The sequence below is a fragment of the Leiobunum rupestre genome, chromosome 11 (assembly GCF_980474605.1).
Source record: "Leiobunum rupestre chromosome 11, qqLeiRupe1.1.hap1, whole genome shotgun sequence".
NCBI lineage: Eukaryota > Metazoa > Arthropoda > Arachnida > Opiliones > Sclerosomatidae > Leiobunum > Leiobunum rupestre.
This window is the reverse complement of record NC_143394.1, coordinates 50,538,844-50,562,699: the sequence shown is the minus strand read 5'-3', so window position 1 is coordinate 50,562,699 and position 23,856 is coordinate 50,538,844. Positions and strand designations below refer to the sequence as shown.

Here is a 23,856-nt window from a genome sequence, read left to right as displayed (position 1 = left end):
AGTATAGATATAAGAACCAAGAATAAATATTTAATTTGAGCAAGAATAAATGGTTCTTTGCCGCCATTTTGAAGGTGTAGATTTCTTAGTAAAACGGGAGGGTTAACAGTTTCAATCGTCTGTTTGCAGATTTTAATTATTTTCAAATGATTAAGGATTTATTTTCACGTTAAAAATGGTTATCTGCCTGGTTAAAAATTGTTCGAGTAGTTCAATTACCAAGGGAGAGCGAAAATTGTTTATTTTATTCGATAGTGAAGGTAATTGTAAAAAGGATGACCGCAAAGGCCTAACTTTGATAAGCTTTGTTAACTTCTTTTCGTAGATATTTCTGTCGTAATTTGATTTTTTATTTAAATAACCCGGCCTTAGAATCTTATCTGGCTTTGTTTAGGGCCCATTTAAAATTTTAAAGCATAAATCTAATACGTTTTGTAGCTTTGACGATATTACCAACAAAATGGCTACCAATTTAGTAGCTACGCGCGAAATGGTTTGAATTTTTGATCGCCCTCCCAGTTTCCTTAGAGACAGCGTTGCCAGATCAAAAATCTGAAATTATCGTATCTAGGCCAAAAAAATTTCGATTTTCCTGGAAAATTATCGTATATTTCTTTTTGGCGATAAATTTTAATTCATACATAAATGCGTTGAATTTAGATGATTTTTTAAAGCACTACAGGAATTTTAATTCAGGGAAATAAACAAAATGTCTTATCATTATTAACTGAGCTTAATGTTTAAAAATGTTTTAAAAAATGCGGTAATAGCTAGGAGTAATAAACTCACACTCTGGACTACGCGTACAGAAAATGTATATCATTCATTTTAAGTAGAAAAGTTATATAAATTTATAATAAAATATAAATCGTTCGAAGGTTTTTAAAAAAATCTAAAGATTATCGTACATTATAGTACGTTGAGGCAGAATTATCGAAATAATGGTACGATATCGTACGCCATGAAAATTATAGTACGCCCTAAAATTTTTGATTAAATTATCGCACTGTGCGATAATTATCGTACGTCTGGCAACGCTGCTTGGAGACCATAGGCCCCTCCCTTCGGTGCATCTGGAATTCAAGATTTTATTTTATTGTATCATTGTTATTTAATGTAAACCCTGATCGTGACTTCACTCACTGTTATGTGATCAGAGCTGTTATGGCTATATAGCCCTAGCTCTTACTGAAATAGGAGCTAAAAAGAAACAAAAAAAAACACAAGACTATGAGCACCCAGCTTTCAATGACTGGTAATTAGGGAGGTTTGCCATTCACTGCCAACATGGTCTATGCTGCCAAATATTGGACTTAAGACAAAAGAAATTCCTTAAAAATAAAATTTTTTATACATTTTAAATATAAAAATACATTCCGAACTAGCCATTTCTATAATTCCATAATAAAATAATGTTCCATATCATTACTGGGCGGAGTGTACAAGGTTATAAATTGGCTGTAATGATGTGTTAAGTTCATCTCTATTGCCATTATTCGTTATTATATAGTCCCAATTAATAATATCATCCAATCCACATTCAGATTCAGCATCATCTATACCTAAAATACATAATACAAATCATTTACAAAACATTTTATGGGAAGAACATCATACTTTGGGTATATTGGAAGCCCCTCTTTCTGCGTGTTTCTGGACTAGCTACTATTCGGACAGTTTTGGTAACGGAATTGTAAAACTCCTTAAAAAACTTCAAATCAGTTTTTCTTCTGGCATCACTTATAATCCAAATTGGAGTTTTTTTTGCTACATCTCTGGTTTGAATCAAAGCATGATTACAAAAATAATACGGATCTCTCTTCCTTCTCTCTTCTCCCCATAATATCATTTCCGCTCTGAATATTTCTTTATAATCACTTGAATCTAAGAGCTGAGAGTAATTGAGGCCATTTTCCTAAAATAAAGTGGAATTAGTAAACGAAACAATTTAAATTTAATAAACATTTTTACACATTTGTGTACATAAGAAGCTTGTAATACCATTGCAAAACGTTCTTTTAAAGGACCAGACAAACGAATAACACAAACTGAAGAATGAAATCTACAAAACAAATATATCATTTACATCATTCAGGACAGCCCAAGGCTTATCAATAGTAATGTAAAAAACTTACTTTTCTTCTAGCAAATCGCAAATAAAATCCTTCCCACACTTTCGTTTCCCACTTAATACTAATATTAATTTTGGTTGTAAAAGTTCACCATGAGTAAATAATTTAAGGCTATTTGTTTCTTGAGCAGCTTCTTCCATCATTTCCTCGTGCACCTTTTCCCTATCGTTCATACATGTGTAATGTGTTTTAGGAGCGCGTTCCTTATTGGCTAATCACTAATTTCATCTGGTTTTCCCGCCAAAAATGAGTTAGTTGTTTTTGGTACTCTTGCTGTTTTCTAGAATAAAGAACGATTTAAAAAAAATTAATTTAAATTTTTCTTTTGTAATTTTATTTTACTAAGAAAGAATATTTGATCTTTAAAAATCGTAAGTAAAGTTTAAATACTTCTGCATACTTAGTTCCTAATATAATTTTAATTGACAGACAAAGGCCTAATTGTATTTACACTTTTATAGGCTATGGGAATAACTGGTTTAATACCATTTTTAAAAAAGTCTTCGAAAACGGTAAATATCGGTGCATTTTCTGGCTGTACTGTGGCTATTGATGCATATTGTTGGTTACATAAAGGCGCCTTCTCCTGTGCTGATAAATTGGTAAAGGGCGAACCAACAAATGGTTTTGTGTTGTATTGTGTTAAAAGAATAAATTTGCTTCTAAGTTTTGGAATAAAACCAATACTAGTATTCGACGGCCAATGTCTACCTTCAAAATCAGAAACTGAAGCAAAAAGAAGAGAAAACCGAGAAATAAATCGTAAAAAAGCAAGATTATTTCTACAAGAGGGGAAATTTAGAGAAGCTAGAGAATGCTTTCAGCGCTGCGTTGATGTAACACCAGAAATGGCTCATCAGGTTTATATGGCATGCAAAGATATGGGAGTGGATTGTATAGTTGCTCCCTATGAAGCGGATGCACAACTAGCGTATCTAAATTTATGCGGAATAGCAGATATAATAATAACCGAAGATTCAGACTTGATATTATTTGGTTGCGAGAAAGTGTTTTTCAAAATGGATTCTGAAGGTGGAGGTCTACTTATTGAGAAAAACCAGCTAAATCAATCTTTGGGTTGTAAAGGTGGACATTTTACATTTGAAAAGTTCCGTTACTCCTGCATTTTGTCCGGTTGTGATTACTTAGCTTCTCTACCTGGTATTGGTTTAGTAAAAGCTGTCAAGTTTTTCAGCCAAGTAACAAACCCAGATATTTCATTCGTCTTATCAAAAATTCCCATATATTTGAAAATGCCCCAATTAGTGGATAAGGTCACCAGCGATTATAAAGCAGGCTTCATTCGTGCCAACAATACATTCCTCTACCAGCTTGTATTTTGCCCTTTGAAAAGAAAACTTTTACCTTTAAATCCATACCCAAACGACATCACGAACCCAGACTCGATGGAATATGCTGGAAAGTACTTCTCTGATGAAATAGCACTGGCGATATCTATGGGGAATTTAAATTACCACACGAAGAAGCCGTTCAGCTCTTCATTTTCCAGTTTTGGCGAAAATAAATGTCACAAAGGGGTAAAAAGTAAAAAGTATCAAAGTATATGGGACCAAACTTATCGACCTAGAACCACAATTGCCATCGAAGATCAACCAATTGATACCAGTACAGCCGGGAAAGTACTAGTTGTAGATTATGGCTTTCTCCAACCCAAAAAGAAAACTCCGGAGAAAAAGGCCAAAGAGCTGGTTTCAAAGGAGACCCCATCAGAACTTGCGGACGACGACGTTTTATTAAACTTGTATAAACCCCAAAACGAGCCAGTCGATGAGTCCAGGAGACTTAGCCCAAAAAAACGTATTATCAATGTAAAAGACGAATCTGGAGATGGTGGACAAGCGTTTTATCCTGGAGATAACGCCCTGATGGAGCTGTATTCGGCTTCAGCGGGGGAAACGCCTCGCAAGCGACAAAAGATAGAGAACAGTGTCGACTGGAGCGGAGAAAAGATTGAGTCTTTACCCACGCGACCAGAACCCGTCACAACCGACTCCATTACGCCAATCCGAAACAAATTCAGTTTAAAGAGTAAGAGTAGCGAAAAACGGGCCGTTTCCAGTAGATTTTTCAATAAAAGGACTTCCAACGTCCCTATCCCCAGCATCCACGGTCCTTCCCTTTTGGACCAACTCGAGCAGGAATGCCGAAAACAAGACGCGAATGGGAAGACAAACGTTGTAGAAGACAAAAACACTTTTAAACCCACAATTCAAGAACCGGAACACTTGGAATTCGAACGAAAGGGGTCTGATAAAAGTGCCAAAGAAAACACATTCACCAAACTAAAAGAGTTTGCGTGGACGTCGAAGACGGAGACCAAAACCGATGGGCCAATCTTGTTTTCTACGATCGCGACCAGAAGTTCCTTCAAACCGATCCTTATTCAGAAAAGCGACGTTGGCAATTGTTCTTTGAACTCAACTGGGTCGGACCACGTCAAGAGTTCTCCGGAAGTTCAGGTACCGCGGGAAATTCACGTGATATCGGACGATGATGTCGTAGTCGATCCAAAGTTAGTAGTCAAAACGCGAAGTAGTTTCGCGAGTGTCAAGAAAACGTGTCGCGTACCTGGTCTTTCCAAGAGAAGGCCGAAAAATGGTAAATCCTTCGGACTATCGACGGGACAACTGTCCGTAAAAGAAATGTTGGATCATTACAGGTATAAGAAACCGTAAAAACCGATTGTATTTTTACGTCTATTGTTTTAACGTCGAACTGTATAATTTTAAATAATTGCATTACAACTAATGATTTCCGAATAAATTTTTATAGTTTAAATCAGAAACTCTTTGAATAACTTCAATAATTTGCTCTTTCGTTCGCTGACATAATAACTATGATTATTATTGCTGGCTACGCAACTTTACAGGGACTTGGCAGCGTGACGTCACGCCATAGCTTTGGCTATGGCCGGAAAAAGCGTGGGTGACGTATTACCTACGTCATGCTGCCAAACATTAAAATGAACCGTAGCCTCCGTTATTATCAAAATAATAATAATAACGGAGGCTACGAATGAACTATTCACGCTATGGAGAAAAACATGGGCTTATGGCTTAATGATTTTTTTGTCAAACGTAAAAACGGTTTTATTAAAGGGCAACGCAAGTCGTGATGCAGAGGGGACCATATCTTATAGATATAAACTAGTGTTGTTAATTTTCCGGAAGAATTTCCAGAAAATAATAATAATAATAATAATCAGCTAGGCTAATACCCAAGGCACCACCTTAGGCCTAAGTCATCATGCGACTTTTGAAGCCCTTAATTCAGGTGGCCGGATTACAATGCGTAGGAGGGTGGTGGCAAGCCCTGCATGCCACGAAATCGAGCCAACAGCTGCCTACACTAACTATTACCGTTAACCTAGACAAGTTTTTATGGAAGGGGAAACCGAAGAACTCGGGGGAAAACCCCTTAAACCAGTGGGGAGAGAACTTGCAAACTCAACGCAGAAGGAGTTGTTCCGAGTTTTCACCCAGCTGAACTCTTTTAATTTTGTATTTTAACAACATCTTGTTTAGTGACTAAAATAATTTTGACAATTTTAAATTTAAAAGTAATTAAGTTATTACGTTTTAATTTGGACCCCCGGAGCTAAACAAGTTGGGCAAGCCCCCAAACTACCCTTTAGTTAGGACCTTATATCTCGTTAATATGTCAAAAAAGCTACCTGGTTAAAAGGAACGCCATAGGGAACGCTTATTGCTTTGTAAAGGTGACTCTCTGAAATATTACTTCTTGGCGATTTCCTGGGAGGATGATTTATTGAAGCATCTTTCGCGTGCTCGGATCTGCTCCGAGCAAGTTTCGCGTGTTCCATTTCCCGCTCTCGGCTGCTCCGAGATCGCACTAAACCGATCTGCCGATTTCAACGGATCGAGATCGGAGCAAATTTTTGCGTGTTCCTTTTATAGCGTTTTCCATTGGTAACCTCCGAGCACAAAATCAAAATCGTATTAAATTGGGAAACAAGTCGGCCCAGGCCGTAATATTAGTTCCACATCAGTGTATTCGAGTGGGCAAACCCATACACCCTTAGTAGACACAGGTAGGCAAACTAATACAAAAGCTGTTGAGGCTACGGGATTTCTTATCGTTTGATATATAAAGTGCCATCCTAAGTTAAAGAGTGGATGCCGCCCACCATCAGGAGAATAATAATAATACTTTATTGTCAGGATAGAGAAAGTGAAATACACTTATTGGGCTCCTGAATACGCACTTATATTACGTACACCAAGCATTCAAAAACAATATTAACATAAAACAAAATAATACAAGACAAGATTACCAACACAAGACAGAGATATAGATAAAAACAAACAAAGGGGATAATATGAAAACTAAGCGGAACAGTATAAAAATTTTGTACAGACAAGAACAGGTGAATTGGGGAAGCTAAATAGATTAAGCGGTACATAATACAACACACTATACAATAATATAAAACTAAATCAGATATTTACAAGGGGGAAATGTGGAATGACTAGAAGGTCCAGCCCCGAAACTTGTCCAAACGTGATTTAAAAGAACCAACCGAGGATTTAGTTTTGACGGCAGAGGGGAGCTCATTCCAGTGGTTTATAATACGTTGAGTGAAAAAGACCCGTCTGGTATCTAGCGACTTTTAATGCCGTTAAACAGGTGGCCGGGTTACAATGCGTGGGAGGGTGCTGGCAAGCCCTTCATGCCACGCGAGCCAACAGCTCCCTTCACTAACTGAAACGAGTCTAGATGACGTAACGGCGCTAGCTTCTCCGAGGTTGCGCCTAAGATCTAGCGTGTGCTACAGACAAATTAAAAAGTCACAAGAATGTTTTTTCTTAAATAAAATTATCAAACTACCATAAGTCTATAATATTGTTCCATAAGTTTGTCAATTTGGGGAATATTTTACTGAGAGCTAGTAACGGAGTGACGACATCACAAGAAGAAAATCTACCCCTAGCGAGGCGCGCTGTAAATGGCTACGTGTGCCGCATTAGCGAGCGGACGCAAAACGGCGACGAAGACCGTAATGCAATCTGTTTTGTGAATAGCAATTAGTAAAATTATGCATGTGAAGAATAGGATGTGTCACACTTATGTAATAATATTATACACTTATGCCACTACCTATCTAGGTTTCAATGGAGAACCAAAGGGGGCGTAGCATTGTACGAAGTGTTTTTACGAACCTTGGTTGCGTAGCGATATATACTTGATTATGAACCCTAATAATAATAATATCAGCTAGGCTAATACCCAAGGAACCACCCTAGGCCCTTGTTGTCATCTAGCGACTTTTATTGCCTTTAATTCAGGTGGCTGGGTTAAATTGGTACTGTAATTATTATACCTAAAATTTCAATTTCAATATAATCAATAGTACCATAGAATTGCTAGTATGTCGCTAGTATCGGGAAATAGATTTGAAAGAAAAGCCAAAAAGATCAAGACACCAGAAATCCCGTCTGAAACTTTAAAGTATGTTATAGGAAATTTAATCACTAATTGCGGAAGGCGCAATGAAAGCAGCACCGAAAATGTGAAAAGCGCTTTGAGGGAACCGCCAATATAGGCTTTGTGCGTAGTTTCATTCAATATTCTAATCTGTACAACAGCCTAGAAACATTCAAATCCAAAAGTCGTCGGCTCTTTTCTCATACATTTAGTTGAAAAGTAGTAAAACAGGTGGCGTTATTTGTTCTACGCTCGGGAGGGCGGTGGGAAATATTAGAGGTTATAATCAAAATCAATAATAACAATAATCAGCTAGGCACCACCTTACGCCTAAGTCATCAAGCGACTTTAAAAAGCCATTAATTCAGGTAGCCCGCGGGTTACAATTCGTAAAAGAACCATCGATTGAACTAAGCTCTAAATTACCAAATAGCGTTTGCACAATGGATTTATTCTGTTTATCACCTTTTCTAAGTCAAGCTAGGGTTTTTAATAAATTCGTTATTATAAAGACTTTTAATCATAATGACGATAAATATTTTTTATGACTAAATTGAAAAATTTAATGAAAATATTAAAATTAGGGCGACTACCCTCGTGCACACTAGCTTCGCCACAGATGGCGTTAGCGCGTCCTCCGACTGAAATGTCCGTGATAAACACCGCCTTTTTTAAAAGATTTCATTTTGCGTAAATTGCGTTATAGACAAAATATTTATTTATTCGCTTAATAAATTCAAAATAGTTCCTCTATGATAATACCATGAGAGTAGTCGGGTAGAAGGGGACAGATGTTGATAAAACTTGGAACTCGCAAGTTGCAGTACAAGACAACCCTTCGCTACGCCCCCGAAGAGTTCTCGCGTATTTAGATGGCCGCGGAAAGACGCGTGGCGTCGAGCGGTCGCCCTTCGAAATAAGCTACCGACCCATTGAGACGAAAAGGTGCGAATGCAAAGAGAGAGAAAACGGGCTTCTCCCCCAAAGACTGGGTGTCGTCGCTGCCGGAGAACGAAGCGAGATGATAGTTCTAGTTAGGAACGCGAGAGGGCGTCTGTCCCCCTGTAGAAAGGGATACTTTGGCGGGAAACGCGAGGAGGAAGACGTTCCTTCGCTTAGCCTTTCCATCCAGCTAAAGTTAGAGTACACTTTCTTTACTACAGACCGAGAGGCTCCTGGCGCGAACTGAAACTATTTGGTCGTTGAAAGCAAAGTCGCGCTCTTCTCCCCCGACGCTAAACAAAAATTTATTTCGCTTTAAAAGACGGAAAAAAGAAAACATCCTTGGAGCGTTTTCTTCGCTAAAAATAAAAACAATTTTTTTTCGTTGGCGCTCGAATAGTAGTAGAACGAGAAATTGGCAAAACAAGAAAATTTGTTTGAATGAAAAGCTAACCAAGAATACGATGAGGAAAGCTCCAGTCGTTGGTATCTTAACTTTGTTCTTAAGTATCCGATGTTATTACTGTCGCGTCTTGTTGGATAACCCGCGACAAAGTAAGTCTTAAATTAATACATTGATACGCCTGTTTTATTTTATTTTATTTCGCGTCTTCCTCGGTCTCTTCCACGAAATCGCTGAATTGTTCATCCTAAAACGGGGAAACGGAATGTTATTTTTAAATAATTAATCGTTGTTACCGTAATTATAGAGGAAAGTCTCCGAGTTAGGGCTCGTATTTCATCAACATCGTCAAATTACCGAGGAATTTTTAAATTGGAAAGCGTCATGGTCGATTCGTCCTGGCAATTAGTCGGCTATTTTTCGCGTCTGTTTTTTCAATTAATTGTAAAAAGGCGTGTGGCGCCTTCTCTCGTTACAGGGGCGGAAACTAAAATTAAACGCTATTAGTATAAAACTGGCACTTCGTTGCGCAAAGTTTGACGATTTCCAACTTTATCCGCGTTTCCTAATCCTAAGCGGTTTTTTTATTTCCCAAACTTTAGCCGATATAATATCTCCAAATCTAATCATTACATAAGCCGGGGCAAATATTATTATATCATTACGTATATACAATTTGATTTACACCTCTTTCGACGTACAATCGTGATTAGCCCCGAACGCGATGATTACGCGTATTTCCCTGGCTGAAAGTTGAGACGCGTTATAATTTTCTATCCGTGGGTTTTTTTGGGGGAAGCGGATCCTGTTTTGAATGCGTAATTTGACGAGCCCTTAACTATTAACGTTCGAAATATAGTTGTTTCCTTATCGAAGCGTACAAATCTAGCCGGCGTTTTAGGTAGAAAAACCGCGGAACCATTACTGACAAATGAGGAGAAAAAATGCGCTTAAAAAGACTCCAAGATCATTATATACGCGTATATACTTCGCGAAAACCGCAAAGCGTTTATTTCGAAAGATTGAGCGATTATCCGCGAAGAGCTTGAGGCAATTTTAATAAGTTTCGCCGTTTTTAATCGCGCTAGCTCAACTCGCGATCAAAGAATATCATTTACGGATGAAAATTCCAAACAAAACTTCATCAAACAATTGAGCGAAAATACGCTAAAAGTGAGAGATAGTGGGAAATGTACTCGCTTATTTTTCCTGGAATGATATTCGCGACATTTTTTACAAAATACCAGAAGAAAATAGGGGGAAGTACGCTTCTAGTCAGCATTGGAAAGGCGTCACTTTTCACGAATTTTCGCGCCAGAACGGTTTGGCGGGGAATCGCGGATGAATACATCGTTTAAATAATAAATTTTTATCAAATTGAACAATCGTAACATATTGTCCTTTTCATTATCTGCTAAATGAGCTAAGGCGTCTTTACTCTCGTCGTTTATCGCCGTGTTGAAACAAAACAAAAGTGGAACTACTTTTTCATTTTGGTTAATTATGCGTAAAAAGGTGTTTTCGTGGGTCACACGACGCCTTCTACAGCTCAAAGCTACAGATACGTACTTCCCCTATTTTCTTCTGAAAATACTTGTTACAAACTGGATTCTTAACCGCGGATTTCTCGCGAAAATGTCCTTGATATTTCTCGAATTCGTATAGTGTGGACTTGAATCTTTTACCATTGTTTAGGTAGTATTTCGTCGAAAGGGTACGACGGAGAGGTCGTCTATCCGGTGACGGTGAGCGCACAGGGCAGATTCGTATCCTACAGCCTCCGAAAAGATCGTGACGTTGAGGATGGATCCTCGAAAAAGCGGCGACGGAGGGACGCGGAGAGGACAGATCCAACGCTTCACTATCAAGTCAGGATAGCTGACAAAGAGTATCTGGTGGAGTTGACGCCTAACCACGCTTTCTTCGGGCCTGGCTTGATCGTCGAGAAACGGTCGGCCAGCTTGGCGGCGAAACCCAAAGAAGCCGCGGCCATTTCCAAGAGCGACCGCCTTTGCTTTTACAAAGGAAAAGTGCTCAACGATACCAAGTCCAACGTTGTTCTGAGCAACTGCTACGGATTGGTGGGTGCACGTTTCCTAAGCATACGTTTTCTAGTTTGGAGACCCCTAGTACGTCTTAAGCTGACCTTCAAAGACCTTTTCCCCCTCGGAGCCACCAACGCAGCACCCTACGCAAGGAGAACGCAACCCGTCAAAAGTCGTGCATTTTTTCGCGTACATTTTTCATTGGTTAGACGCTTTAGCGCCTGCTGCCGTCGGAAGGGGGAAATTCGGAAATTGCCTTCCCTCGCCAATTGTGGGGTGGCGGAGTGGTTAGCACTTCCGCCTCGCAGCGAGAGGAGCCGGGTTCGATCCCAGCTTGTGGCACTGGGTGAAAACTCGGATTAACTCCTTCCGCGTTGAGTTTGCAAGTTATCTCCCCACTGGTTAAAGGGGTTTTTCCCCGAGCTCTTCGGTTTCCCCTTCTATAAAAACTTGTTGAGGTTAACGGTAATAGTTAGTGTAGGGAGCTGTTGGATCGCGTGGCTTGCAGGGCTTGCCACCACCCTCCTACGCATTGTGAAAATTCACCGTTAACTTCGCCGAAGAAGCGCTGCTGTCGCAAAAGTCATTTGTAGTCAGGTTTTTTCCATGTGATATATCCAGGTAGGCACTACTATTGTTAATCCAAGCCTTGATAGTCTTATGATATTATATGTAACATAATTACTCATAAGTACCCCGAAAAGGGAAAATTCGATTAATTATCGCGCTATGGCGGGGCGGGAGCTAAGCTAAGCCAGAATCACGCGAGGAATTCCGCGCGATTTCAAAATCCACTTCTGTAATTTCCGTTTCTCATCTATATAGTTGATGACGCGTATTTCGTCACTGAATTGGAAGTGACGTAATTTAGGTCATATCCCGTGAACAAGGGCTCATAAAAGAAAATGCTCTTATGGCATACTTTTGAGTGACTATTTTACATATGTTTATATTAATGGAGAATGACTATTTTGAGACGATCCGTGGGCATCAAGGTCGAATCATAGATATATGAAATAGCATAGATACCTTACGCTGCGCACGGGCCCGTGGGAAAAACACGTAAGAGACAGCTATAGCGGAAGACCCTTATTTTCTAGATGCGCTACGTAATAGTGCCATCTATCGGTGACCAAAATTAGTATTTGGAAAAAAAGAACTCGGTAACTTAGACCTAATAATGTTGATAGCCCTGGAGTAACGTGGAGTTGGTTTGTTTTGTTGGCTTTTGGTGGGAAGATGGCGCATCTAGAAAATACACGCTGTCTGCTAGTTGTCGCTTCCGTATCTTTCCCTCGTAGAATAGGTGATTCTGAAATATAATATCGACATAAGAGTTAATTTTTTGGGCGCGCGCTCTTGATATATTAGTAGATTTTGCACGCGCGTCCAATTTCCCTACTGGCACGAGAAAGGGGGGGGGGGCAAATACGTCACCGGCATTCGCTTCAATCTCTTCGAAAGATGTCAGTGTTAGAGAACCAATGATAGAGAGACCAAAAGTGGCATAATTACATAACGGTAATTAATATCACTTTGAACAAATTGATTTGATTTGGGGTGGCGGAGTGGTTAGCACTTTCGCCTCGCAGCAAGAGGAGCCGGGTTCGATCCTAACTGGGTGAAAACTCGGAACAACTCCTTCCGCGTTGAGTTTGCAAGTTCTCTACCCCACTGGTTTAAGGTGTTTTCCCCCGAGTTCTTCGGTTTCCCATGGCCCCACCAAATTCAAAATTGGCCGTATGCCGTAGCTCCCTCAACTGCAAAAGAATGTATAGACTACTGAACTACTACTATCGATCTAACAGCACATCTTCAGTGGCGTACCTTGACCCTTTGACGCTCGGGGCGGATCACGAATTTACCGCCCCTCCGAATCGTTTAATAGTTAAAGCAGTAAAAACTATAATACTATTTTAAACTATTTACTGGCTAACTCGTGCTTAGTACTCAATTAACAAATAATCACACCACTGTTGCACAATAGGTGGGTTTACTGATGTATAACTGGGTAGTAAGTCACAGGGGCAGGGCGATGTAAGAATTTTGTTTTTAATTTCAGAAGTTCTTGAGATGGCGCCACTAGTACGTTTTCGCTACAATTTAGGAACTCTTGACGCCATCTCTCGATTGAAAGAAGCTAAAAAATCCGAGTTTTTGCGTACCCCTGTAAAGCAAACTCTGCGTCGAACGAACTGTAAACCGACCTATAATACGTTTATTTAAGGACGACTCGCACGTCCCGAAACAGCTGTAGCGTTTCTAAATAAACGTATTATTGTGCAACGCAAGAATGACAAAAAATCGCAATTTTTTGTAATTGAATAAACAATGCCGCCCATAGGTACGCCACTGCTGATCTTAGGGAATCAGGTTGCTTAAGTTTGTTTTGCAGTTGTATGGTCGTACGTACAAATATTTTTATTTTTTTACTTTTTTTTCATTGGTGTTTTGTAAAACCGAAAGGAAAAATATATAATCGGCATTTCATCCTATCTAAGTTCTACTAGTAATAGTTGGCCCAGATTGGCCCCCTCAAAATGAAATCCCAGGCGACGCCACTGGTGTAGGGAGCTGTTGGCTCGCGTTGTAACCCGGCCACCTGTTTAAAGGCATAATAAGTCGCTCGATGAGTCGATGACTTGGGCCGAAGGTGGGTATTAGCCTAGCTGATTATTATTATTATTATTAATCATAAACTTGAAATTTGAGATTCCATGGGTAACCACAGTAAAGGTTATAAATAAAATTGACTAAAAGTGACGGATACTTCGTAGTTTTAAGTGTAGTTTACTTTAAAAATATAATAAAATTATACAGCAAGCAAAAAATATGTTAGTTTTTAAAAAATAAGAAAAGAAAAAGTATCCAAAGAAAATTATTGTATTATTCATTGCGTTGTAACATAAGTAACATAATTACAATAAGTATGACAATTAACGAGATTTACAACCAAACTGATTTTCATAGTTATTGCGTAATCAAGATGTTTTCTCAGCACAGAGCCCTCTAATGTCTAAGATACGCGAGACTTCCGCTAAGCCGAAATATCTGGTTTCCGATCGATAGGCGGAATATTAGGCTAAAATTATAAAAATTAAAATAGTTTTTCTCGGCGCCACGAGCTCATGTTTTTTATCACGCGTGATTCGCACGCGCGCTTCCAAACAAAGCCAAAGCCCCTCGCGACTCCAGAACGTGCTCTCCGATATTAGGCTTAAATTTTTATCAAAAAGTAGTCACCCAAAACTGTAAGTCGCGAGTCCAAGTCACAGCCGAAAAAAGGTTCGGTTAGAAAATTAGCATTAAAGCAATAGGAAGTGTCATACTTAATGATAATATGTTACTTATGATTGTAATAAGCCCGAAGAGAAGCCACGAATACATTCTGTTTTAAATTTTTTATCAACCTTTGGTCAAAATTTCAAAATAATTTTGTGGTTATTTTAAAGGCTATTAATTCGACGCTTCTGGGCCTATTTTATTCAATAGAATACGGGTAACATTTCAAAATTATTATCGATCTTGTTGTACGCAATCTAGTGCGAGATGAATGGGCTGGTCTTTGGAGCCCGTTAGTCGGCAGCTACTTGTTTACGCCCTGATATTCTGGTTGTTATCGCGCTCTCGGAGATAGCGCGTACCAGAAGTTTATAGTTACTTTCCACATAAGTGTGTCAGTTCCTTATCTTCGGCGTGTTAAATCTTTGTCGATATTAATTTCTAGAATGACCATACGTACAAGAATAGCCACTCTAGCTTTGACAAGGCTTAAAAATGTATCTCGAAGTTCCAAAGCTTAAATCGTGAAACTTCGCGAAAAAGTTAAACTAATCTTTGATCTTTTTTACTTTTTCGCGTAGTTTAATGTTCTTTTTTGTCAACGGTGGATCTCGTCATTTTTTAGGCTTCATATTTTCTAATAAGTGCGGATTAAGTCATTAGGCTTCGTCGACATAGTGAGCGCTTGCAGTGGAGCCTTGACGACGCGTTATAACTATAAGCATATGCAAAATAATTACTCATAAGTATGCCACTGTACCTTTATTCCATTCAAAAATCTTCACTAACGGTTTGTTTCACCACGAACCATTAAAAAGGGGGACTACGTTAGATTTTAACCTAGTAATTTTGGGAGTCACACTATTGGCTACTAACATATGTATTTAAGCCAATGGAAAACCTCTAAATTGAGAAGGAATTTTTGGTGTCGGAATTTTAGTCAGCCCAATGTAGCTTGATTGAAATTTATAAACTCGTTCGGTTTGTGCGGATGAAGTTAAATAATGAGTAGTTTAGAAAAAGAAAAGGTTGTGGAAAATGACCAATGCGGTTCAGTGATCGCTTTCCGAAAATATTCCACCAGCGTTATTAAAACCCATATCAAGCCTAGAAGATTTAGGCCTAGGCTCAAAAGTATCTTCAAAGACTCCAACCTTGTAGATGTCCCAGAAAAGCTCAACCTGAATTTTAACTACTTTTTCCCAATAAACCTGCTTTTTTTATTTGACAATGCAAATTTATTTTAGAACCCTAGTCTCCGAGAACTTCATTAATTTGCAAATTAATTGCATTTAACAGCACTTGACACTATATTGTAGTTCATTTTAGCTCCTAAAACCGGTTTGTTTACTAAAATAATGGCCGTCGGTTTCTCAGACCTAGAGCTAATTGCGCGTCGGCATAATCAGCATTTGAGATTCGATGATGTCAAATATTACGTAGGGTACGGATGACGCAATATCTGCGAAACAAACCGTTAGTGAAGAAATAAGAGCTAGGGGTATACTTATGAGTAATTACGTTACATACGCTATAAGCTTATCATATGAGGTATGACGTCAATTTCCGTCACTCCACACAAAGCTGTCAGTAAATATTTCGACTAGCTGATACGCCTTTGAAATAATAATAGACTTATGATCGTAGTGGGTGTAAGAAGCGAAAGAATACAACATCCGTTTCGACTGTCCAAAAAGAGAAGAAGGCGAACGAGCGGAAATGATAGCGGAGTTAATGAGAGACAGCCGCGGATTCTATTAGAGCCGAAAAACCGACTGATAACAAACCGAGCGAAATAATCAGAAAAGCGCGGAGAGAACAACCCGCCGAGTTGATTAAACTTCTTTCATCGCTTACCCCTGTTTCTACAGTTCCGTAAAAGACGCTTTTGGAGCGCGCGTTTTTGGATGGTGAATCATCCAGACCACCCCCTCCGCCCATCTTACCTGCCACACTAGATATCTCCGCGTTTCGCGTGTCTCGCGGGATTTGCTTGTTGGCCACCCCAAAAAAATAAACTTTCTTTCCAAGGATTTAATTATTCGCATCCTAATAGCTATTGGTTTTTCTTATACGCCGGCAAATTTATTAAGAAAATCCCAAATGGAGCAAAGGTAAGGAGTCGTGCTGTACAATAATTTTATTACGTCCCTGTGATGTCAGAGAGAGAACGAGCCTGACCAAACGGGGTGTTAACGCTACACGCGCGTAATAAGACCCGATATGTTTCCTTTTTCGCGAACTCCGTTCACCGGCTGGCATCAATACGTCTCCTTATCGTTTCTCCGCGACAAAACTAAACGCATTAATTACATTCATTTTTGACTGCCCCTTCCTGTCGATTTTTTCACGCAATGCCGTATATCGCTTCCAAAGCAATTGCGAAATAACAAGATGAGGCTCCCTCTCTCCTTTAATAGCGCCTTAATTAACACTTCATTCTGGCCATTTTCGTGATATCCTGTTTTACGGGGCTTCAAATGCGCCGCTCGCCGAAAAACTTCCATCCAGTTTTGTATATATAGCGTACGTATAGAAGCATAGGGTATAAATGACGCCTAGGTCTGCGTATGAATCAGGCCTATTCCGAACGTTATCCATTACTCGGTATATCAGCATTTAGCGCAAACTTCTCTAATTAACAGAGAGGAGTGATTGCTTCGACGGAAGGGGAGTATTTCATCGAGCCCTTGAAGAGTCCAGACCCTACCAAGCCGCATCCGCACGTGGTGTATCAAAGGCCAAAGAGTCCCTCTTCTTTTAAGGCACCCTCCACGTGCGGAAACCAAGGTAACAGCTCGATGCCCGGATTGAGTCGTACCAAAGATAATTTAAACTCGTACCCTAGATTCGAAGTCACTCTCTCGCGCGTTGCCGATAGCGCTTACCCACTTCCCGCTGGAACTCAGATAAAATTCGCTCCATGGTTTGCGCCTTACCGCAACCGATGGAGCCCGATTTTTCTGAGGTCACGTGCCGGAAAAGGGTAAACGCTTCGTAACAAAACCGTCAATGGGAAAGCTCTCAGTATTCGAATCTAGGGTACAAGTTTAAATTATCTTTGGTCGTACGTAAAAGACTTACGTAGAATTATTTTTAAATTACTAGCCCGAGAGTTTGAAAAGGTTCCGCCAGTTTCTACGTTGAACAGCAGGTCTAAAAGGTCGGTCAGTGTCGAGAGAAACGTGGAAACCCTGGTTGTGGCCGATAAAATGATGCTGGATTATTATTCGGACGAGGATATACGGACCTACATTCTGACCATTATGAATATGGTAATTATACTTCTCTTTTTTAGCGGATATTTTTCAGTATAGGTTTTCCGACGTGCAAGACGCGTAAATGACTAAATAGCGATTTATGAACCCAATATATCGGGTGAAAGCGATTTAGCAGTATTCCCCGTAGCGTTCGTAGCCATTAGTTTAGGACTGGGCTGTTTGGCGTCTCAAGAAATCGACCTTTTTATTTCCGGGGATTAGGTGTCCTCTTTATACCACGACGCCAGCATTGGAAATGCCATCAACGTCGTTCTGGTGCGAATCATGTTATTGGAGGACGAGGTAAGACAGCCAATTTCTCCCCAATAGGATTTCCCGTCGGTATTTGAAGATAGAATTTTCTTTGAAGCACAACGATTTGGAGATCAATCAACAAGCCGATCACACGCTGAAAAGTTTCTGTCAGTGGCAAAAGGCCATCAACCCCATCGACGAAAACGATCCCTACCACCACGACGTCGCTATACTTCTCACCAGGTACGATAGTGGTAAGCGCAATTTTTCATATCGAAGCGAGGTTTACGAGAGACGCCAATTTGTCCTTACGATTTCTAAAACGCGTCGTCAGCTTCTCGTCAATCTCGACCAATTATTTCGCGCCACCTATTTGTAGCGCGCTTTAAAATAAACGCAATTTTGATGGGGCGAATTCGCGTCGCGAACAGGCATAACATATGCAACAAACAGAACGAGTCCAGCTGCAACACCTTGGGCTTGGCGGAAGTGGCCGGGATGTGTCAACCGTCTAGAAGCTGCAACGTCAACGAAGACACCGGTTTGACGCTGGCCTACACGATAGCGCACGAAATGGGACACAAGTACAGTCTGATTAAAAAAAGACTTAACAATATCGAATAATATCGCTTAATTATTAGTTTCGGTATGAGCCACGATGGACCCCAGAATGGTTGTCAGACGTTCGTTGGACAAAGACAACACGTCATGGCGCCGCAACTCAACTCCGATACCAGTCCTTTAGTCTGGTCTAATTGTAGCCGCGTCGAAATTACGAAATTCCTCGAGTACGTCCGTCGTTTATGGAATAATTACTTAAAGTAATCGTAATTCGATCAATTTAGTCGCGATTGGGGAAGCTGTTTAGACGACACGCCATCGCAGCACGACTTTGCGTTCCCGTTGCTGCCCCCGGGTGCCATGTACGACGTCAACCATCAATGTCGACTCCAGTACGGATCCAACGCCGAATTTTGCGACGGCATCGAGGTGCGAAACGAATTTTCACATCCAACAATAAACGTTTTGTTAAAAAAAAAACCCTTATATTATGGCATCATTGTTTAGGACGTTTGCCAGACACTGTGGTGCCGCGTAGACGGCAAATGCATCACCAGACTCGATCCGGCGGCCGAGGGAACCCGTTGCGAGAAAAATAAGGTGAGCGGGGATGATGCATTTTCTAGAAAATCTCGCGAGAAAACAATAGCGGCGTGTGGGCTCACATATAATGAGCGCTAAGTTTCAGCCGATACGCGCGGCTAAACTCATTAAGACTCGAGAATAAAACAGAAACCCGCGAAAGAAACTGTAGAAGAAGGGGAAAATATACCTACGCGAATGGTTCTTGGACCAACTCCAAACTGTTTCGACACTTAGGTCTACGTCATTTTTTTGACACTCTGAGACTCGCGTGTAAAAACTTTTATCAACTGTGGAGTGTTAAAGTGTTTCAAATTGAAATTGATGACGGACTTTTTTTTTTCGTAAATAAGCCTCGCACCCTTCCGCGAAAGGTCGGCGCGCTATTTAGCTAAATAATTTGGCAATACGCGAAGATAATTTCCTTCGATAACGACCGTAATGGAATCACCGAGATTCAGTTGGCCAAATTTCGAGGTTAATCGGGGAAAGGTCATCGGCAATTAAAAGAGAGCTGGCAATGAGAAAATCCAGCTGGCGTAAATAGTCGAGTTTATTTTTACCCCATTTTTTCTCGGAATTAAAAGCTTTAGCGAAACGGAGAGGCTTTTACTATTTTTCCCACCCTTACGATGATATCTACATTTTCTTTCCCCCGAAGTGGTGCTATATGGGCCAATGCACCACGATAAGGGAGAGGTCCGAAGCCATCAACGGCGAGTGGGGCGCTTGGAGCCCCTGGAGTTCTTGTTCCCGTCCTTGCGGAGCCGGAGTTAGTTCCTCTCAAAGACACTGCGATAATCCTCCGTATGTTTTCTTTAACAAGCCCCCGTTCGTAGACCTATCTTTCAATGTATCGCCTCGTGTTTAGACCAGGAAACGGAGGAAGATATTGCATAGGGGAACGAAAACGTTATAGGGTTTGCAACACGGAAGTACGTATCAATTCATTCGCGGTACGGTTTTAACCATTAATCGATTGTTATTATTAGGATTGCCTCGAAAATAGACAAAGTTTCCGGGCTATTCAATGTAGCGCCTATAATGACGTTCCCTACAAGAACGAGATTTATAAATGGGTTCCCGTTTCAACGCCGTGTAAGTTCAAATCATCGTTGATAAGACGCTCAACTGTTCCGTATCTAAGTAATTGGTAATTAACTGCCATTTAGTGACGCCTTGTCAACTTCATTGTAAGCCCGATGGACGTTTCTTCTCCGTTATGTTGTCAGACACGGTAGAAAACGGAACACCTTGTAACCCAGGCACCAGAGATATGTGCATAAACGGAAAATGCAGGGTATTATTTCTACGAAAGTGGTTTGGCCTGTTTTCGGGTACTATATCACATATTTTGCCTTTCGTAGAGAGTAACTTGCGACTGGACCATCGATTCGGACGCCCAAGAAGACCGCTGCGGCATTTGTCACGGCGACGGGACGCAGTGTCGCACCGAGAAGGAAAACTTCACGGTGAAGAATGGCGCGGGTTACGTGGAGGTCGTCAAAATTCCCAAGCTCGCTCGGAACATCCGCGTCGACGAGATGGGTAACGCCAGCAACTACATCGCTGTTCGAAATTCAGCAGGGGAATTCATTTTGAACGGCGAATGGTTCATTCAGTGGAGCGGGGAGTACCAAGTGGCCGGGACCACTCTCTACTACCATCGGGAGGGCGAGAAAGAATCGCTTCACGCACCGGGACCCATACACGAAGATTTGCAAATCCTGGTACGATTATATCAGTTCGTTTATTCGCCATTTTTACTAAAGCAGCCTCGTTTTCAGCTTCTTTATCAGTCTACCAATCCGGGGTTGACGTACGAATATACGGTACCTTACGAGAATGCCACCAGAGTACCGGAATTCCAATGGGAATATTCGGACTGGAGCGTTTGTTCCGCCACTTGCGGTGGAGGTATAGATATCGTTGGTTAATTTTTCCAATATTCATTATCGTACAATTATCATTAATCAATTTCGCGAAGGGCTGCAAGTATCCAAATCGAGATGTATGGAGAAGGAAGCTGGCCACGTGGAAGACAAATACTGTGGCTCTAAGAAAAAACCTTCCGATCGAAGCAGAACTTGTAACAAACACGTCTGTCCCGCTAAGTACGCCGCGTTGTTTCCAAATTTTCATCGTTTATCATCATCGATTAACAATATGATCTTCGAAGATGGTGGTCGGGTCCGTGGCAACATTGCTCCGCTTCTTGCGGAAAATCGGGCGTCCGAAAACGAACCGTCATCTGCGTGCGTTCTTTGGGTCCTGACGAACTAGCCCTGATGGACAGCGATTGTGAGGGGCTTGACCGACCCGACGACACCGAACCTTGCCATCATAAGCATCTCTGCCCGGGTGAAGCTGAATGGTCCGTCGAGGAATGGAGCCCGGTAAGTCTTCCAAAGTAAAAATACCCCTTTAGCGCGAAAGTTTCAATAATATTTAACAGTGCACCAAAACGTGCGGAGGTGGACAGCAAAAAAGGAACGTCTCCTGCAAAGTCGGCCAGTCGTGTCATCAACCGTCGAGACCGATTAACGTCCGGGCGTGCAATTTGAACCCTTGTCCAGCTACGGAGAACGATCCTCACCCGAACGACTACGCCGACGAAGATAGCAAGAGTTTGAAGAGGAATCCGAAACATCGACATCACGATGGAGATAACGGAAAAACCAGAAAGCGGTTCAAAAATTCCAAGCAGATCAACAACAAAGAAAGACCGAATGGTTTTGTAAAAGACGTGGTACACACTGTAGCCCTACAAATACCATACCCGGCGCTGCTCGCTGACCGCGGAAAGGATGTCGACTGGACAGTCGGCTCCTCCGATGATTACGAAGGGGAGTCCGTCGAGAAAGAACCACCCGTAGTGGCCGCGGACGGTGAACGAATCAAGGTCACACAGAAGGAAAAATACGAGTGGAGGATGGGTGATTGGTCGGCGGTGAGCTCTCGAAACTCGGGGAGGGGTGGCTTTTAAATCTTATCACGTCGAATTTGAATGATTTTCTAGTGTACCAAAGCTTGTGGTGGAGGCGTTCACACCAGGGATTCTTTGTGCATCCATACCGTAACGGAACATCAAGTGACGACGGAACTATGCGACCCTTTCCGCATGAAACCAACGGAAGAGTTTTGCAATATAGAGCCCTGTTTAGACTGGAAGTACTCCGATTGGGGGAAAGTAAGCCGAAAATTGAAGACTTTTTAAGGTCTTTTATACTAACATTTCTTTGGGCTAGTGCTTGGCTCAGTGTGGCGATGGTCTGACCCGTCGGAAAGTGTGGTGTCCCGAGCCTAACAAATGCGGTTTGAATCAGAAACCGAAAGAAACAGCACCTTGCACTGCGCAACCTTGCCTAAAATGGATCGCCGGGTCGTGGAGTACGGTAACTTACTCAACAATTTAAATAGGTCAAGAGCTTTTAAAATAAACAAGAGTTGTTAATCACTGCCAATTCCACCCGCCCTCTTTTCCCATTAAGTGTTCCGTTAGTTGCGGGAAAGGGTATCAAATGAGGCACATCAAATGCATCAACGTAACTTCTCAAATTCCAGCAACAGGATGCCCCCTAGATAGCAAGCCCACTCATCATATGGTCTGCAATATGCCCGACTGCCCCGAGGAAAAAGCTGGTAAAGCTCTTTAAATCTCCCTCCCTCTGCGCTATTAATCGCATGAATATCCCCTTCCCTAGTCATTACCCTTGTCGGCATTAGCCAGTGGGTGTAAAACGTTTTTCTGATTTATGTTCTCTGTTTTTTTTTTTCTTTAACGCGTACAGCTCTCAGCCAATGCAGGGACAAAATGGACCAAAAAACTTGTAAAAGTTTAAAACACATGTGTCACACGTTTTATTTTCAAGCTAAATGTTGCGAAACTTGCAAAAGATCCATTAGTAGAAATAGACAGACTTTGCTGAAAAATATAGGCAGACAAATAGCGTAAAATTTTCGGTGATCTGATTTGATAATATTACTCCGCCAATTAGGTTTGATCTGATGGGCTCCACTCGGAAATATTAATTATTATATTATTTATTGAAACATCAGTCTTTAGAAGATAAGATAGGGTTTTATTAATTGCATATACCATACTTTAGTGTCACAGTATTAAAATTCGTACGAAGATATAGCCCCAATATAAGGTCATCAGCGATAATATATACTCTTGTATTATCCTCTTATACGGTCGTTGTAGTTGTAGTTTTGAGTGACGCGCAGTCGACTCCAGACTTGCTAGATGGATTTACCAGACTGGTTCTGGGATTAAATAATTATTGCCTGGAATTTTTGAAAACCTTTTCTATCCCCACTCTATTTTGTTTATATTTATTGGTAGTGTTTTTTGGTGTTGATCAATTCCTTGACAAATTAATAAATATTTGATGATGTGGGGTCGTCTTACAAATGCCTTTTTTAATATTTATCTATACAGTGTAGGCACTATTATGCTTTTTCCATCAATTCCAAAATAGGGGACATGCCTATAAAGCGCTACTGCTCATTTAACCGGCGTTTTACTATAGACAAATGCAGCAGGATGTATACTAGCACTATCGAGCGATAACTTTCGCCGTAGCCGCCATTTTTTATCTATGACGTCAGACTATTACTATTACCATAAGTCTATCAATGCCTATGCTTAAGGTGAACAACAGATATAGGACTTTCAAACACTGCCGTTTTAACCGTTCAGTAGTCTTTAGGCAAAAATTTAATTTAACGTCTTTTCGGAACTTTGTAGGCCATAATTTATCCTAAAATTTTCGTAGGCCCTGCGCACTTGGTCTAGTCTGCCTTGCTTACACACCTGATGAGATAAGAGAAAGCCAATACAAATTACCAGAGTTCAGGTTAAAGCACTACACCAAGTTTTACCCTGACAACGTTTAGTTATTTCTTGTAATAAACGCTTTCTT

The 23,856-nt window shown here is 40.8% G+C and overlaps 3 protein-coding genes across 5 annotated transcripts; 2 read left to right on the top strand and 1 right to left on the bottom strand.

The window, feature by feature from the left end:
• Positions 1-1,337: 1,337 nt before the first annotated feature.
• On the bottom strand, positions 1,338-2,432 carry Pmvk (Phosphomevalonate kinase). 2 transcript variants are annotated; one of them, XM_090163014.1, is made up of 4 exons: positions 2,136-2,432; positions 1,984-2,062; positions 1,618-1,915; positions 1,338-1,562 (listed from the first exon to the last, which is right to left on the bottom strand). In XM_090163014.1, exons 1-4 carry the CDS (start codon positions 2,303-2,305, stop codon positions 1,426-1,428), a joined length of 684 nt encoding a protein of 227 aa, XP_090019140.1. In that variant the 5' UTR covers positions 2,306-2,432; the 3' UTR covers positions 1,338-1,425. The 2 variants fall into 2 exon arrangements, with proteins under 2 accessions (XP_090019140.1, XP_090019141.1); XM_090163015.1 differs by having other exon boundaries at positions 2,002-2,062; positions 2,136-2,431.
• Positions 2,404-4,931, top strand: tos (Exonuclease tos). Its single transcript, XM_090163013.1, has 2 exons — positions 2,404-2,503; positions 2,594-4,931. The coding sequence occupies exon 2, from the start codon at positions 2,597-2,599 to the stop codon at positions 4,826-4,828; it is 2,232 nt and encodes a 743-aa protein (XP_090019139.1). The 5' UTR covers positions 2,404-2,503; positions 2,594-2,596; the 3' UTR covers positions 4,829-4,931.
• A 3,492-nt stretch (positions 4,932-8,423) lies between these two features.
• LOC149923214 (A disintegrin and metalloproteinase with thrombospondin motifs 12-like) lies at positions 8,424-23,345 on the top strand. Of its 2 annotated transcripts, XM_090163134.1 has the most exons (23): positions 8,427-9,095; positions 10,639-11,024; positions 16,916-17,060; positions 17,379-17,545; positions 17,753-17,833; positions 17,901-18,028; positions 18,217-18,369; positions 18,427-18,573; positions 18,631-18,775; positions 18,854-18,946; positions 19,590-19,735; positions 19,800-19,863; positions 19,921-20,026; positions 20,101-20,228; positions 20,296-20,658; positions 20,716-20,845; positions 20,916-21,042; positions 21,108-21,324; positions 21,384-21,878; positions 21,948-22,118; positions 22,177-22,323; positions 22,420-22,570; positions 22,720-23,345. In XM_090163134.1, exons 1-23 carry the CDS (start codon positions 9,005-9,007, stop codon positions 22,881-22,883), a joined length of 3,945 nt encoding a protein of 1,314 aa, XP_090019260.1. In that variant the 5' UTR covers positions 8,427-9,004; the 3' UTR covers positions 22,884-23,345. The 2 variants fall into 2 exon arrangements, with proteins under 2 accessions (XP_090019261.1, XP_090019260.1); XM_090163135.1 differs by lacking the exon at positions 22,720-23,345 and having other exon boundaries at positions 8,424-9,095; positions 22,177-22,318; positions 22,420-22,512.
• Positions 23,346-23,856: the final 511 nt, after the last annotated feature.

Bases quoted from the DNA above. Each gene is read 5' to 3' on its own strand.
- LOC149923214 (XM_090163134.1), top strand. From the start codon at position 9,005: ATGAGGAAAGCTCCAGTCGTTGGTATCTTAACTTTGTTCTTAAGTATC. The intron at 18,370-18,426 runs GTACAGTCTGAT...CTTAATTATTAG, and splicing joins GCGCACGAAATGGGACACAA to TTTCGGTATGAGCCACGATG. The intron at 21,879-21,947 runs GTGAGCTCTCGA...ATGATTTTCTAG, and splicing joins GGATGGGTGATTGGTCGGCG to TGTACCAAAGCTTGTGGTGG.
- tos (XM_090163013.1), top strand. From the start codon at position 2,597: ATGGGAATAACTGGTTTAATACCATTTTTAAAAAAGTCTTCGAAAACG.
- Pmvk (XM_090163014.1), bottom strand. From the start codon at position 2,305: ATGAACGATAGGGAAAAGGTGCACGAGGAAATGATGGAAGAAGCTGCT. The intron at 2,063-2,135 runs GTAAGTTTTTTA...TTTGTTTTGTAG, and splicing joins TGCGATTTGCTAGAAGAAAA to ATTTCATTCTTCAGTTTGTG. The intron at 1,916-1,983 runs GTACACAAATGT...ACTTTATTTTAG, and splicing joins TGGTATTACAAGCTTCTTAT to GAAAATGGCCTCAATTACTC.